This window comes from Drosophila innubila (genome assembly GCF_004354385.1).
Source record: "Drosophila innubila isolate TH190305 chromosome 3R unlocalized genomic scaffold, UK_Dinn_1.0 2_E_3R, whole genome shotgun sequence".
Classification (NCBI taxonomy): domain Eukaryota; kingdom Metazoa; phylum Arthropoda; class Insecta; order Diptera; family Drosophilidae; genus Drosophila; species Drosophila innubila.
The window spans coordinates 7,561,340-7,578,426 of record NW_022995380.1 but is presented as its reverse complement, the minus strand read 5'-3'; the positions used below and the strand labels follow the sequence as shown (position 1 = coordinate 7,578,426).

General features: G+C 37.2%; 1 protein-coding gene across 12 annotated transcripts in view; it reads right to left on the bottom strand.

Moving 5' to 3' along the window:
• LOC117791057 (dystrophin) overlaps positions 1-17,087 on the bottom strand; it is a 159,994-nt gene that overhangs the window by 93,215 nt on the left and 49,692 nt on the right. For 8 of the 12 annotated variants that reach the window (XM_034630687.1, XM_034630702.1, XM_034630694.1 and 5 more), the window contains 6 exons: positions 13,607-13,675; positions 13,103-13,193; positions 12,911-13,031; positions 12,712-12,845; positions 12,035-12,128; positions 11,887-11,967 (listed from right to left, as the gene is read on the bottom strand). In XM_034630687.1, coding sequence (XP_034486578.1) covers positions 11,887-11,967; positions 12,035-12,128; positions 12,712-12,845; positions 12,911-13,031; positions 13,103-13,193; positions 13,607-13,675 — 590 coding nt within the window. Of the gene's footprint in view, positions 1-11,886; positions 11,968-12,034; positions 12,129-12,711; positions 12,846-12,910; positions 13,032-13,102; positions 13,194-13,606; positions 13,676-14,346; positions 16,181-17,087 lie in introns of those variants that run through there. The other 4 variants (XM_034630689.1, XM_034630696.1, XM_034630695.1 and 1 more) reach the window with 2 other exon arrangements.

The window sequence follows — 17,087 nt, the reverse complement described above, 5'->3', positions numbered from 1 at the left end:
TCATCATCAAATATGTATATAATTCTAGCATCCAACGGAGCTGCATCTTTAGTCATTAGCCAAAGGGCTTATGCGCCAAGTAAATCCCTTGGAGAAACAGATACACCCTCGAACACACACACACACACACACACACACACACACACCAACACTATGGGGCACAACATATAATTGTAGGATGCGTAAACAAAGCATAATTAACAAAAGAAAACCGGAAAGCGAGCGATGCCACGTTGGAAATTATGCAAAAACGCGGCAAATAAAGTACAAATTTATGTTGTAGAACTGTGCCAAAGGATTCCAAGGATTCAGGATTCAGCATTCAACTTGACTGAGTTAGTTGCCAGGCGCGCTAATTTGCTAAGCTCGCTTAGAGCCACTTTTCCATTGCTGCCATTGGAGACGCCCCCAGAGATGTGTGGCAGCAAGGCTTTTGCGGAATTATCATTAGAATTTAAATTGCCTTTTGCTGCCGGTTAGGCGCAGGCAAATGCAAAAGGTAAAAGTAAATAATTTGTGGCGCCACAGCGCTTGGCATATTTTTTATGAGCTTATGTACCCTTTTTTTTCCCTTTCCCTTTCCCTCTTCCACTTGCTTTTCATATTTTTCTTGATGTTGTTAGCTGCCCTGAGGCCCCTAATTTAAGCACCTTTCTCTAAGCTCTCTTATCTAGCTGCATATTTAATTAACCGCAATGCCCGAGCATAAAATCAAAAGTGAAACAAATAACAAGAGAAAAAAGCTGAAAATCAAGAACTTGGAGAAATTGTAGAGCTCTGAAGCTGTGAAATGTGCTGTTAACTGGGCCAAAAAAAAAGCACACACACACACTAAAAGTTTTGAAAATGTTGCAACATTTTCGTGACAGAGTTCTCTAGAATTATAGGAATGGAAGAACTTTCAACTTTCCAACTCATTTTCTACACTTTTATCTTATTTAACTTTTATTATCTGTGGCGCTGTGCGCTTGATAAGCTTTATCTGACATATGTATGGTTAGTCTTTTGATGTTGTTGTCGCAGTTGTTGCTCAACTTGTTATTGTTATTTTTGTTGTTGTTGTTGCTGCTGCTGCTGTTGGCATTTTCAAATAGTTGTGAACTTTATCGCAGTAACAAACAAACGGCCAAATAAACAAACAAACAACCAGACAAGCAAATCAACCAACAGCGAATGTGAGGACAGCATCGCTATACCGCATTTTGTGGCTGCCACGCCCACACGTCCACACGCCCATTCCAGTGCCGCCTTTGCCACATGTCGCTTATAATTTGCTGTAACTTTTGCGTGTCTGTTAACTGACATTCTGGCTTGTGTGGTTTTTATGCGATGCTTTTGACAAAACTACAAAACACACATACGGCAGTGTTTGGGAGTGCGTTAAATACCCTGTAATTGAATCACAAGTACGACAGAAATGTACAACTTATTGAAGTTGAATTTGTAAACAAAGAGCATACTATTCAAAAAAGGTACAGCTGTAAGTTAAAGTGAAGCTATCAATAATTAAAAAAAAATATTTCTCAAGGAACAAAGAATCACTTTTAATGTACATATTTTATTAATTAAAAAAAAATTGTTTATACCCGTTACTCAAATAAGGAAGATGCTATATTAATTTTGTTGATTTTATTTTAAGGTTGGCATAGCCGAAAAATAAATATTTTGGTCACTTATATAATTACTGTTTACAGGGTATACGTCAGTCGTACATTTAAAACGCTCGTTTTAGTTTATTTGATTGGCCAGCGAAACATGAAAACTGTTTCACATTTATGTTATATTTTTATAGCATTTGTTTATGTCTCGACAATGACATTGAAATATACACATGGTTATATCTCTAATGTATCATCCTCCGCTGTCTCGCAATCAGTCCAGATTATACATATGTGTTTACAATATTTTTATTTGCCTCATTCTTTGATTGACATTCGTCCGTCTATCTCTTAAATATATCGTATATAGTCGAAACTCATTTCATTGCTTGCTTTCTATTTTTCCGATTTTTCTATTCTTTTTGTTTGTGATTTTGCAATTACATTGACATTGCAGCCTGTCATTTTGGCAACTGTAAATTGTGTCGAACTGTTTTGGCTATATGGCGAACTTGCAGTTTTCGGCTTTTCAATTTTCAATCTTGCCGACTCTTGACGAGCCTTCATTCAATGCTCGAACACTTTTCTTGATTTATTGTGATATATTCCACAGAGCTCAGATGCAAATTTACTTTCGAGTATTCCATGTTGAAAAGTTGGATTTTTTTGGCAACTGCAGTCATAGTTCATTTTGTTTGGAATGTATTTTGCAGATAAACTGTCTTGTAAAGCTTACAACAATTTAATGCAATTTAATCCAAGAACAGCATTGCATAATTGTACAACGTTAAAGCACTTTTATATGCACATAATTCAGTTACATTTGCAACTAAGCATTACAAGAAAAACATGCTATGATACGAGCACTTTGTGGCTTGCCAAAGATAAGAAAACACGACATAAATGAAAAAGCTAACTACTGGCTAAAAGAATAGCGAATACTCTTGCGCATTGTAACAATATTGCTTTATATTTTTGGTTGCTTTCAGATTTTGAGCAATTTGAATATTATTTAAAAATTAATTTTTTTTTTAAGTTTATAACAGATTTAATGCCTTGGTCAAATCTCATCAATAATAACTAGCTAAGAAACTTTGAATTGTCTAAGTAATAAAACACACTTTCTGTTAAAACTACAGTACCAACTCAGTTAGAGTATCAGAAGAAAGAAAACAGAATAAATAATAATATGAGTATCTCTTTTGTCTGTTGCTGCGTGTTGATAACAAGGGAAAATGTAGTTAACATTGCAAAATAGTAACGAATGAAGTGGAGCAGCAAAAAGAAAGAAATGCAAAGGAATAAAACGAAAACAGAAGTAGAACAACAACAACGAGGAACACGAGTCACACACGAGTTGTAAAAAAAAAAGGAGTGCGCAGAAAAGTATGCAGCAATAACTGCAACAGCAGCTAAACAATTGCAATGGCTGCCAGCCTCTGTCTGTGTGTATGTGTGTGTGTGCGCGTCTGCATTTCCAACTGCATAAAGTTTGCATTTAATTTCGTTGCACACACACACACAAAAAAAGAGGAGCACAAGAGATAGAAAAAAACGTGTGTCGTTTTTTACAAATATCTTGCGCTGTTTTTGCAGTTGTTTTGACGTTGTTGTTGCTGTTGTTGTTGTTTTTACAGCATGTTTGGCCGCGAGTTACCATTGCAAATGGAAAAGCACAAATACAAACTCCCAACTTCAACACCAACAAACAGAGAAACAAGCATACAACATCATTTTGTCTGTGGGGCGTCTGCAACTCTAATGCTATCTCTATCTAACATTAATAGCGCTGTCTTGCTCTGGCATGCTGGAGCTAAATTAAATGCAATAACATGCGAGACAGAAGCAGGGGCAGGGACAGCGGGCAGAGAGGGGGTCACAGTTAAATAAAAATATTCAGCAACCGGTTGCAATGGAGCCACAACGGAGACCCAACAGGAGACTAAGGGCCACAGAAAGAATAGCTCCATGATGGATATGTAGGGGGGGGAAGCACTAAGGAGGGGGTTTTGACACTGTCGCATTGCAAATGTGTCTGGGTAAAGTGCCACGTTAAAGCAATTATAGTCGATGTGAAGATGTAATCTTTATGCGCGCTGCACTTGTATGTGGTTTATGTCTCGATGGAAATGACAAATAACTTCATCTTTCTCTGATATACGACTTCAAATACAACCACGATTATATGCAAATAGGTGTTTTTGTTCGCTTAGTTGATAGTCTAAGATAGTTGGCTCCAGATAGCTGCTAAAAAAATGCCATAAAGTTAACTTTTCTTTCTTTAAATGCAAGATTTTGCAGTCAAGTTTGTGATTGTGACATAAAATGAGGTAATGCACAGCAATCGGGAGTGCTGGATTAAGTGATACCCTGTGTCTACATAAACACATTTTATATCATTTACAGAGAAGCAATTTGATGGTGCCAAACAAGAAAGTATTTTAAAATAATTTTCGTATTTTAATAAAAATTAACTGTTGACTTCAAACAGATGAATCAAATTAAATCGGGCTAGTTTTCTTCTCCAAGGTAAGAATTAAAATCTAACATTTTTTAGCAGCCACTTTCAAAGATTATAAAGACTCAAATTTTTTTTGTAAAACAAACATATTATTTTGAAAAATTTGTTTTTTATGTCATTCAAAATTTTTATAAATTCAAAAAGTGTTCCCATATAATTTAGCAATGTTTTCGATTGCAAATTCAGGCATTTTGGGAAATGAAAGCAAAAGAAGCAGAACGGCCAGATGATGGACAAACAAGCACCAATTCCTTGAGCAATCAAACAAATGAAGATAAATTAAATGATCGCAAATCCGTTCGATTCAGCATAGATCGTTCTTCGAGAAATCCTAGTTTGACGACAGAAAATCAAGAAGAAGCGGCGGAAAGTTCACGAAATGAAACCAGAGTTAAATGGAAGAAATTATTAACGTTGTTTTGCTATTGTTTTCTTTTTGTTGTATTTTTTATTCTCATACTACTCGCAGTGTCAAATAGCTGAGAATATAAAGCTGCCTGTTCTCTAAATAAATTGAAGTTTTTCTGTTTTAATTGGACAACCTCAACAGAGGCTGTTAAAGTCAAAAATTTATTCTCTTTCTCTCGCTTTCTTTCTGTCTGAGTTGCATTGTTTTTATCGTAATTTGCATGTCCTGTGAACAGTTTTCACTGTCTGGCGACGTTGCTCAGTAGTGCTCTACTCTTTTTTATACTCTTACAGAGGGTATTAAAATTATTTCACGAAATGTGTAACATTTTAAATTCCCAGTAAATTATGTCCATATAGTCCATATAGCTATTGGATGATAACCATATCATACTATTACTATACTATATCACAGCGAAACGATAGATCAAAGTTAATATTCAGTACGAATATCTTTATTGTTTCCTGATATATCTTTGCCATTTTCACAGATTATTTATTTGATTTTGTCCTAAATGTACATTCTCAATAAATTTGGCTCATAAAGAGCTTTTGTACCATATAGTTGTCTAGGCAACAATCAGTTCAAAATTGAATACGGGACTCTGCAAGTGCATCAAAACTTCGGCATGCAAAAGAAAACATTTTTTTCTTGTTTCTGGACATTCTGTGCTATCGTCATGTCCTGGTCGCATTCTGGCCGCTGACTATTGCCCACTGACTGACAAGAGGCACTTGATTCTAGTTACTGTTGTCGCTGTTGCCGCAAGTTGACCTGCACAAAACTCTTCAAACTAACCAATAACACACACACACACACACACACACACACAGTGAATTTTGTGGCTTTGATGGCCATTGCCATTGCATCCTGATTCAAGTCGAGTGGCAGCAGTTTCGTTCGTCAAGTGCTCCACTGTACTCTTCTCTCTCCTTCTCTTTCTCTCTCTATGCTTTTGTTTCTATGTAAAGTTTTTCTAGCATTCGCTACGCTTAACATTTTCACAGTTTTCCGCATTTTCTCCTTCACTCACATTCGCTTTGTTTTTGTTTTTTTTTTTTTGGGCCACGCTTTGCGCGGAAATGTAAATTAATTGGTTGAACAAAGTGCACTTGAATTGTTGCTGCGGGTATGTGTATTGTTGTTGTTTTTTATTTTATTGTTATTGCTATTTCGGGTCTGGAGCATAGAACAACCCCACGAAAATAACAAGAGGGAGAGAAGCTAAAAAGAAGCATCTTGTGATTGACTCTTTGACTTGCCCACAATAAATTGTAATGAAAATTTTTAAAAAGGGGAAAAATAAAGAAACTGAATTAAAGAAATATTTTTCATTTATTTATAATAAAAAATAATTTCTTAATATATAAAATTGTCCAAAAAGTGGTTTCCCAAGTAAAATTTTTTATATCTAACTTTAATAAAAATAGTTCAAAAGTTTTAAAAGTCAAACACGCATGTTTTTATGGAATACCCATAAAATATTAATGTGTAATAGAACTTAAAAAAAATTTATTTATTTTTATTTTTCGGCTTTAAATTATAATGATTTCTAGAAAGCGACTTAATTACAATTCTTTATCGTTAGTTGATTAAATCTCAATTTCTACACCTAATTTGTAAGTCGAGTTTCTATCTTTTTTGGGCCTAATTTAGTCTGATTGCCTTTAAAATGAAAGATACATTTTAAGTCCCAACTAAACTGCGCATAAACACCCACAAAATATACTTTTATTCCATGCTGAAGCTTATTTGATGAACATTTTACAACTAGTTTCGACTAGACGCTGCACCTTAAAGGTCTCTGAAAATCTCTGTCAGCCACTCAAGCGTTATAATTTTGAGCTAAACCGACAATTAATACTGAAGTGGCGCTGCCTCCGATAAACAACCAACTGACCAAAACTAACAAAAAAAAAATGTAAAAAAAAAAACGAGTGAGAAACATGAACAACTCCAATCAAACGACTTTGAGGAACCCACGCATATCAAACAGCTGAAACAGACAACCGGGCAGACAATTTCTCAAGTGCTTCTAAGTCGCCGTCAAGAGAAATAACAACAACTTGAGCAACAACAACAACAACAACAACTTAGGCAACAACTATGACAAGTTTGAAGCCTACGCACAATTTGTGTTTCATTGTTTATGTCTATACTTGTGAAGGGTATTATAAACTATTTTGTAAAGCTTGTTACTCAAGAGAGAAGACAGTAGACAGCAAATCACAGTTAATTGACAATTACAGGGTATACATGCTCAAGCCAAAGACAATAACATTGATTAAGTAATAAGCGATGGACTCTGGCAGAATTAGAATCGCTTAAATATTATAGATATTGTCGTACAACTTATTACGTTCACAATAGTAATACACATATACCCTGTAATAATATACATAAAGAGCTAACGTTATTTTTTTTGAATTTGTTATAGTAGCCGCATAAAGATTCGACAAAAGAAAACATTCGAAATATACTCTATAACATCAAAAACAATTTATCAGTTGAAAAGATACAAATTCTGTAGTAAAACGTCTGGTGGAAGAGAAGAATATAACGTCTAATAACTTATGCAGAAGTTTAATTTTAACTTGAATATATTTTTAGTGTTGTCATTTGAAACATACAATAAGTCTGATCAGTACAGGGTATTTTTCTGGACGGTAACTATATACAATCTCATTGTAAGTGTAAATTGACTTCGACACATTTGTTTAGTTTTTCGTTTCTTTTTTGTTAAATCTTTTTGGTTTGCTTTGTTTGTGAACTTGTTTTGGTTACTTGTTGCTTTCTGTGTCTGTCGCCGCCGCCGCCGCCTGCACCGCCAGCACCACTGCCACCGCCATCGCCACCGCCGACGCCACAAGCGTCAACAGGTAAACGTAAACATGCCCCACACATACAAGAAACACAGGGGACCAGCTGGCAGAGACAACAAGACTCCAACAAGAGTCCAAGAAGAAAACGCATGCTTGACATTTGTTATTGACCAAAAGCGGAAAGCGGCAAGCGGCAAGTTGCTGGTGGCTTGCCCCACCTCTAATAGGGCCATGCATATTTTCTTGACTTAATGCGCGTCAATAAGAAAAACTTGTAACATGAAAAGTTGGTTTCGAAAGTGCAGGAATCTCTTTATGAATGAAATTGGGTCCCAAGACTGTGTTAAGTTTGTGTTTTCATTTGATAAATAATTGGCATTCAGATTGATGTTAAATCATGTTACGCTCTATTTGGACTAGAATTGAAAACTTATCTATCAACATCATATCTCTTCATCATTGCTAGAGTGATCGATCAATGGGGTTGCCTCTTCTAATAGAACTCAAGTGATCTGTGCCCTGCTACTGTATAAACATTTGATTGTGTGATTCTTGAAGGTTTTCTGATTTCTGTTTACTGAAAACTATACAATTATCTATTGTGTTGTATTTTGAAGAATTTAATAGAGCACAAAAATAATTATGTTTTGAGTGAAGTAATCTTTGAGTGCCTTCATCAATTTTCATTCATGTTAAAGTACCTAAAGATAACTAAAGTGATTAAGTTAACTTTTTACACATATAACAACTAACCATTAAAATGTTTATAATCAGCAACTCATGAAATTGAGTAGGGAATATTGTTTTAAACAAACAATGGAAGGCTTCAAAATTTCCATAAGGTGAAAAAATATTTCTTAGGAAAAGAATAGATTTTCTTCTGGGTCTTAGAGAAGATTATTACTAATAAAAAAGAATTTCTGTTTTGCAAATATTAATTTGACGAAAGAATAGTATCTGACACAAAACTCCATCTTTATATATTACAGTTCTACGATTTTCATTCAACTTGAATATGACGTGTGGGAATTTTAAGGGTTTGAAAGCAACACTACCTTTTTATAAATATGTAGATAGCAATGCGTTAACTGAAAACAAAAATTAGAAGAGCTTGTATTAAATTGTATTTAAAAACAGTTGCTGTTTATTATAGAAACCAATCGACAATTAAGATTACGCATAAATATATTTGATGTGGTGTAACATGACTTCTTTTGACAACAAGCACATTTTGTTTCATATACACTCCAATACTGCTCACTAGGCTGCACAAACACTTGTCAATTGCCTTATTTGGAGTGTCAACCAAACTGCATGCCACAAAATGTCATTTTAATTATGCACAATTCAAATGAAAGGGAACAAGAACTTGAATTCGATTATGCGGCACTTTGAATAAAGCCTTAAACAATACATTTATTTATTCACAACTGTATGTTTGTATTGTGCTCCATTGTATATTTAAATATTATTAAATTAAATTGTATTTTATTGTGAATGCAAATGTATTTGTTGATGTTTTGTGGCAAATTAAAAATGTTGCATGTTACACGGATTTCAATTTCAATTTCACTTAGGAAGCTGCGAGTTGCAAGAAGGCCAGAGGAATGTGTGCATAATTAATGCATATTTCACTTTAAAATGCACACGCACACACTTGCATTCACATGCACACACACACACACACACACACACACACACACACACAATAACACATATGTGATGGAGAGTTAAAATGGCGGATGTGCTTTGCTTTAAGCAAAGATTTGCGATTAATTGTTGCATGGTGAATTCAATTTACATGTAGGCAATTTCAGCCTTTGGATATATACGTGTGTGTGTGTGTGTGTGTGTGAGTGCAATGTACGCCTCGAAGTATGCAGTATTAATTTAAGTTGCAATTCTGTTTTGCATTTTACCGATGAAATTCGAATTAATTTCGATTATTTTTCGTCACAATTTTTTATCTTAATGAATTACAATATTTATATTTTCTTTTTCAGTTAATATTTGAATTAATATTTAATTCTTAGTTGCCGGTTAAACAAATCGACCGTAATCAACGCGCGTCCGGGCGCATCTCAGAACACGAACTAAACGACGAATAGCAACGGCAAATGCGAACCAGCTGCCGAAGCAGCGACGCCAGCGTCACAGCATCCAGCAACAACAACAGCAACAACTGTGGCGGCAGCGACGCTAGCAGCAGCAGCTGGCAAGTTATCCAAAATAGCGCCACTCGCTTGGCCGTCGCGTCGACAGCGACGTCGGCAGCGGCAGTGGCATGTGCCGAGATAACAAAAACAGAGAACGAAAACGAAAACAGACGCCGAGAGAAAGAGCGAGGGGACGCTCAAGTGGAGAGTTTGGGGACTGCTCTCAAATGCTCTCTCACTCTCTTGCTCTACACGGCAAAAACAGCCGGTAAATATAACGGTACTGGCCGGCAAAATACAACAACAAATGAAATGCAAGCGAAATTTGAAAGCAACAAATTTCTGGACTATAATATACCCTGCAGAGTTATGTTGGAGATACTTTTCCACTAAATAAGACAACTTGACATGGAGAGACTTATCAAGAAATAAATAAATAAGAAACTCGCTAGTTATCAGAATTTAAATTAATAAATAAATTTTTTAAAGCCAATTTAAGTTTACAAAAATGCTAGTCACATAAAACGAAATTGAATCAGAGTGACAATAATTTAACAATTTATAATAATAGTTAAGTAAAATAAACCAAAATGTTACTTTTTAAATATGATGACACACAATTCAATATAACCCATAATGCTGGAAATGCATTCAAAAAATTGACAACAAATAATTTATCAAAGTTCTTATCAACGGCATTGCCAACATAGAAATCAAATCGTCGAGCTTTAAGCTTGGAGACATTGCAAAAGCGCCTTTGCAATTATCGCAAGCTGATTCTAAAGCTTATGTAACGTAAGCTTCATGGTTTGATACTGGGATTCAGCCTGTAAAAGCACCATAAAGAAAGCTTTTCGTTAAAACGGAACAAGTCCTTAAAGCTCTTTACGTTCTAAATAATCAAAATGTATGAAAAAAGAAAAGCTTAAATTTTAAATTTGAATAATGAAACGATAAAAGAATACAAATAAATAATTATAATTGAATTTCTTTCGTAAATCCTGAATACAAAATGCGTAGGCGAGTGCTCGGAAAATGCGAGAGTAAAAGAAAATAAAAGTAAAAAAAGAAACGCATTAAGAGTAATTGCCTCAAATAGCCAAATACGTAATTACAAATAAGAAAAGACTAAATCATGATGATGATGCTGATGACGTTGTAGGGCCAGTAACCCAAGCAAAGCAACAACAACAACAACAACAGCAAACAGACAAACAAACAGACGCCACACAGCACTTGAAATACGCGCCGCACTTTTGAGAGTGAAGCGTGGGCGGATGATGATGAGGAGGAAGTGGAGGCATACTTTGGTGTCGTTGATAAGTGCTAAGGCACACAATCAATCTGTAGGGGAGAAGTGGAGGCAAGGGCAACGCATCTATTTGTGTGTGGCATGCAACCCATTTGTTGCATGCTGCAAACGCAATTTGGATTGCAAATGCAATTGAGACATTAAGTGGCCGAGAGAGTTGGTCGAGCTTTATAATGTTTGGGATATATACGGTGGGGTGTTGTGGAAAGCAAGTCCGTTCCGATCCGTGCCGGTCAACAAACTATAGCAAATTCGAGTGGATCCCCCGCCACATTGGTTGCCACTTGTGCCCTGCTCTCGGATCTCAGATCTGATATCACAAATTGCGTGCATGCTTCATGGTCATACAGGGAAAATGGAAATTAACTGATAAACTCAATCGAGCGAATGAGTGGAGGAATGGGAGTGAGATGAGGGAGCTCATCGAATGCGGGCCAAGAAAAACACATTAAAGAAAACTCTTTAAGGAAAATTGCAAGCATTTTCTTAATGATTTGTAGCTCAAATGAAAGAAGTTCCCCATAGTTCAAGATGTACAAAATCATTGGGTAAATAAACAAAAAAAAAGCAATACCATATGATCTATGAAATTGTGATTAAAATAATATCAGCGCTTAATCTCGATATATTTGTATTATAAAAATGTAAAAATGTATTATATATAAAATGTAAAGAAAGACTTATTAAATATTATCTAATAAATCTATTATTCAGTTAGATCGAATGGGTAAAAAATGTAGCACAAAGATTCAGAAGACTCAAGCTCATTTAAAAATGTGACTAGAATTTACTTCAGGTAAATCATTTAATTTATTTGTTATAAAAATAAATTATTTTCGTTTCACGTAATTTTCTATAAATTTGCTCCACTGTACTTTGCGTGGGGCCAATGCACTACATACAATGTAAAGCAAAACACTTTGCAGTGCATAAATCTATCAATTGAGCGTACTGTTTAATTGTTTTACAAAGGCAGCGGTGTGTTCATAAAGAGTTCATTTGATTCAAAAGGGGTTTAAGGGGTAAGAGATAGGGGAAGTTTTTACGCAAAATTATATCCACACTTACCTTGAACATGAGGGGATTACGATCAATGTCCGATTCAGCATTTTCACAAAGTGTTTCCGTTTCCGACAGAAAGGCAAGAAACTATAAGAGATAGAAATCAAAACTATAGTTTCATATTTTAGATATAAAATTAAATATAAATACTAACCTGATCCATTGCACGATCGAATGACTGTAGATTATGAACAGCAGCATGAAGTTGTTTGCCACGGTTAATGACACCATTATTTAAGTTTGAGTAGCTGTAAATAAGGAAAATATTATAATTAAATTAATACTGTTTGACTTATTAAATTTATTATACATTCTTATTATTGTAAAACTTCGCAAGCTTATAGAAAGAATTTGTTGTTGCAATAATATGCGGATCTATTTTTTTTTTTTAAATTACTTTACAAAAATTGTGTTTCCTCAATGAAGTTTTTAATTCATTATACTTCTTATAATTAAAAAAAAAAAAACAGTTCCTAGGAAGCAACAGGCATATGTGTTTTATTTTATTAACCCTATAACGCTCTGCGGAATTTTCTAAGATAAATAAGCAATTCATTATTCAACATATTCCGCTAACTAAGCATAATTTAGTCTATAATTATATTGAAACCACTCATTTACTATTCCCAAACAGAAATTTTCCTTCTGAGTGGAAAGTTATCTAGCTCTGTTATTCTACGGCATTTCATAAGTAAAGTGCAAGTCATAGAAGTGCAATAAATGCAAACTCCCACAACTGATTTGAATTTACGTGTAAGTTGAGCAAACATTTTGAATATAATTAAATACAGTTGAAGTCAAAGACTGAGCAGGATTTCAAGATGTACTTACCGTTGATTAATGGCTTCCGTCAACTTTTTAATTCTGGAAGTATCATCGTTGGGATAGACTGCAATTAGATTCTGTGTTAAATCGCTGAACAGCTCAAAGTGCTGCTTATTCTGATGCAACTCGGCGTGGAAAGACTGTGGAAATGAGAGGAAATACTCGTCGATTAATTTATGCAAGCCAAGGATGAGAATATATTCACCTTCTGTTCCTTCTGTTGTGCCTCGAGTATGTCGGCTGTGGTGGCCACCGTGCCCATTCGCTCAGCACGCTGTTCCATCCTCGCCAACCATTTTTCCAACTCCAAACGTTTGGCCTCAAACCTGTCAATGGGGAATTAAACAAGATTAATTAGATTGACCCACTAAAGTAGGCATGACTATAGTTAACCCACCGCTGTGAGTCGCTCAGCATGCTCTTTAACTGTGCCGCACGTTGCAACACACACTGCGACGTCTCATCCCAATGCTCTCTCAGTCGGGTCACTGTAAAGTGGAAAATGGAAAATGAAGTCAATAAGGAGTTTGGTTTTGTTAGTTGTGAGTCAGAGATAAGTACTTATTTAATGGTTATTCTAACAAAAGTTAACAAACAATATTATATAATTATATAATGAGGCAACATAAATTAGCGGGGAAAACCAACGGAACTGTCCTCAAATCTGGAGTTATACCAAAAAAAAAGTTCGCCATGCAATTTCATTAGTACAAAAAACTGCGTTAGCTTTGTGCTCAAGTTTTATTTATTTTTTTTTTTTTTGATAGTGTAAGGATTTTTTGTCTGCTTTATTACGGTATTAGTCAGGCCCCAATTTGGCACATATTTTGGTTGGGGTTCTGTTAACTGTCACACACAAAACTTGGTTAGCAGTTTGGTACACAAATTGTCTGGTTGTTACCTTTGAGAAAGCAACGTATATAGTCTAAGTCGGCTGAACAGTGCGGTGCTAACGAGAACTGTTTCAATTCTAGCAAAAATGGGGAAATAAACAATAATAATAATGATTTTATAAACAATTAAGAGCGTTGCTGAGGCTATAGTAATCAATTGAATAAAATGTAAAAATTAGAACAGCTTTATTAATAGTTCAAATGAAATTTTATTTTAATTGATGAAACACTCAATTTTATACAACTGGACTCGACACTCATTTTTTAACTGATTGTTAATATCGACAAGTCAGTAATACTATCAGTTTATTGTGAAACTGATAAATGATTAAATTTTCAAATGAAAACAAATTATGGGAAACTGACTCTGATTTCCCAAATTTAAATGTGCATTCACCTTAATTAAATAATAAATATTTGATTCATTTACAAGTCTTTCTTTCAGCTCAATCGAACTAAATATTAATAAAAAATTTAAAATGAAAGATATTCAACAAATTTTGATAATCTTAAAATTAATAAAAAAAATAATAAATCATGTTTATCTCAAAAAATCAACATACTTATTAAGAAGGTTTGCTATTATATTTATTTTCAGCATCTTAAGTTGAGCTTTCGAAATATGATGCAATTTTCGCACACACAAGAGATAAATTTTCCACCCAAGGGAGTTCAATTCTCTCAGTTGCTTGAATCTTTTTTGTATTATATATATCGTTGATATATATTTCTGCCACTTTCTGCTTACCCTGCATGCCACCAGCGGCGGTCTGCGACATTTGCGTCTCGTCGTGGGAGGAACGACGACGCATGCGCAACTCCTCGCGGGACAAGCCGCCAGCTGCGACGCCCACACCGACGCCCACAGCGACGCCGGCGCCGGCAGCGACTTGAGCTGCTGCTTGAGCGGCAGCGGCCGCAGCTGCCCGCGACTGAGCCTGATGCTGGAGCAGAGCAGCAGCTGCCGCCGAGCCCGGCAATTGTCCCATATTGTGGACCACCTGAGGCGGAATGTTGCCCAAGAGTTGCTGACGAATCTGTTCACGGAACTCGCTGCTCAGTGGCATCGGCGGCTGTGGCGACTGTTGCTGCTGCTGCTGCTGCTGGGATTGTCCAGCTGCTGCTGCTGCTGCCGCTGCCGCTTGAGACGCCACCTGATGATGTCCCGCGGCCGAGAGATTATTATGCATGCGATGGCGACTGTACTGCAGTTCCAGGGGGAGATTCCGATCCAAGGAACGCATATGATGTTCAATGGTGGAACGCATGGACTGCTCCACTTGAGATGCCGAAGCGGATGACACCGATGAGGATGACGAATTGTGCAGCGATTGTTGTTGCGCCTGCGCCCGCAGTTGCTTCAGCTCCTCCAGCGATTGTCGGGAATCCCCCGCGCGACTTTCATCCAGCGACAAGTTGCGCTCATAGTTTGCCGTCCGGAGATTCACGGAGCTGCCCAAATGACGTCCACCTCCAGCAGCTAAGCTTGCCTTGAAGCTCAAGTCAAAATTATTCTGCACAGCCGCCTCCAGGCTACGTAGATTCATCTGCTCCTGCATGGCACGCTCCATATTGCGTAATCCGCTCTCAATGCCCCGCAACGCATCCTCCGAGCCAAACTCATCCGTGGGCGAAACTGCAGAAACTGCTGACGGCTTTTGATTTAGTTTCTTGGCCTCGCTGGATCTTGTGGGTGCCGGGGAGGGAACGGGATTGGGATTACAATTGGCCACCGCATTCTTGGAACTCTGCTCGCTGAGCGCGGCCACCGCAGATTGCAGCACAAGTGGCGGTGGCGGTGGCGGCATCTCAAACGGATTCGAGCAACGTCTGGCGGCCATTGCCTCCGCGGAGAGTGTCGAGTGCTTCTCTGGCGGCGGCGGTGGCTTCTCTCTGAACTTGAGACCTGCCAGCGGCGAATTCTGTGCCGAACTGTGCGCCGAGCTCTGCGCCGAGGCGGGCTTCTTGGGCAGCGGCGGTGGTTGTCGCAATGGCGGTGGTAATCCCGGCACCACCACCATCGTCTGTCCATCACCCATGCTCTTCAGACTATGGCGCTTGGGGGGAATTTCGGGCGGTGCCGTTCGCTCGCTGGAGCCACGCGCAGGAATCGCCGGCACCGGGCGACTCTGTGGCGGCAGCGGAGGGGGCAGGGATTTGCCTGCCATTGGCAGCGTTTGCATCTGATCCTGTGAGCTTTGTTTCCTTAGCAGCTGCTGTGCCCGGAGCGCTGCTTGGGCGGCCAACTCCGAGTTGAGTCGTGGTATTTGTGGCGCCAACTTGGGCGTCTGCTCGTCGGGGGGAAGAGGCGCTGTGGGCGGCACTGGAGGCGGCGGTTTGGCAGTCATTGTTGAGTCTTGTTGTTTTTTTTATTTTTTATTTGTGCGTGACGTTGTGCGTTTTGATTGCAGTTGATTTAGAATATTGGTATTTTGGGAGGAGAAGGGAATTCCGCAATTTACGGCTACAATTTCACTTGATGTGCGTCATTCTCATTCCCCTACGTCATATCGCGGCTCGGTTGAAAATGCGCCTAGTTGTTGACATTGGCAATTGATAAAATTGTAAATGGTAAATGGTAAACAGAAGAGTATGCAACAGCAACAACCACAACAACAATGGCGGTGCCTGGTCTGGGTTTGTTTATACAACGTGCCGGAAACTCAACACAGTTGCAGGCCACAGGCAAACACACACTCACACACACACAGAAGCACAAACAAAGCACACACAAATAGTTAACAAAACAAAGAGCATTCAGTTCTAAGAGCATTTCTCTCTTTGTCTACACCCATTTGCACTCTCAATCTCTCTTACTGTCTCTCTCTTTTCCTGTCCTGCTCTCTCTCTCTGTCTCTATCTCTCTCATTTCGCAGGCTTTTTCACCACACTTCTTGGCATTCTCTGCGCCGGCTGTCAAATTAAAGGCGGCGTTTTGTCGACCCTCTCAAAAAAAAAATGTTGCATAGTTTTTGGCGCTGTTTTGCTTTGCTGCTTGCTTCGAAACACAGTAGCTATTGCTTATAAAGCACAATTATTTAAGCTCCTTCAACATGTTAATTTAATCACTATATTATTATTATTATTTAAGGAGCAATATATTCTTTTTAAATATAACAAATACAAACGGACTATAAAGGACAGTAGTTATTGCATCAAATGCACGCATTCTTAAAGCTTTTTGGGAAAATAATATCTTCGAAATAATAATATTTTATTAAAACATTCATTTAATCTGCAGCTTATTTTTATACAAAAAATTCGTATTATGTGAATGCTACAAAAATCGTTCTTCTACTGTCGAAACTAACAAACTGGAACGAATTCTCTAGAGCTGATTTAAATTTTGAATGCAATGCATACCCATTAAATGGGAGCTTTAAAAAATAGGTAACATATTTTTATATAAAACATATATATTCTTTGCAACATTTTTATATTCAATTGTTATGGAAATAAGACAGATTCAAATTCGAATTACCAAATAGT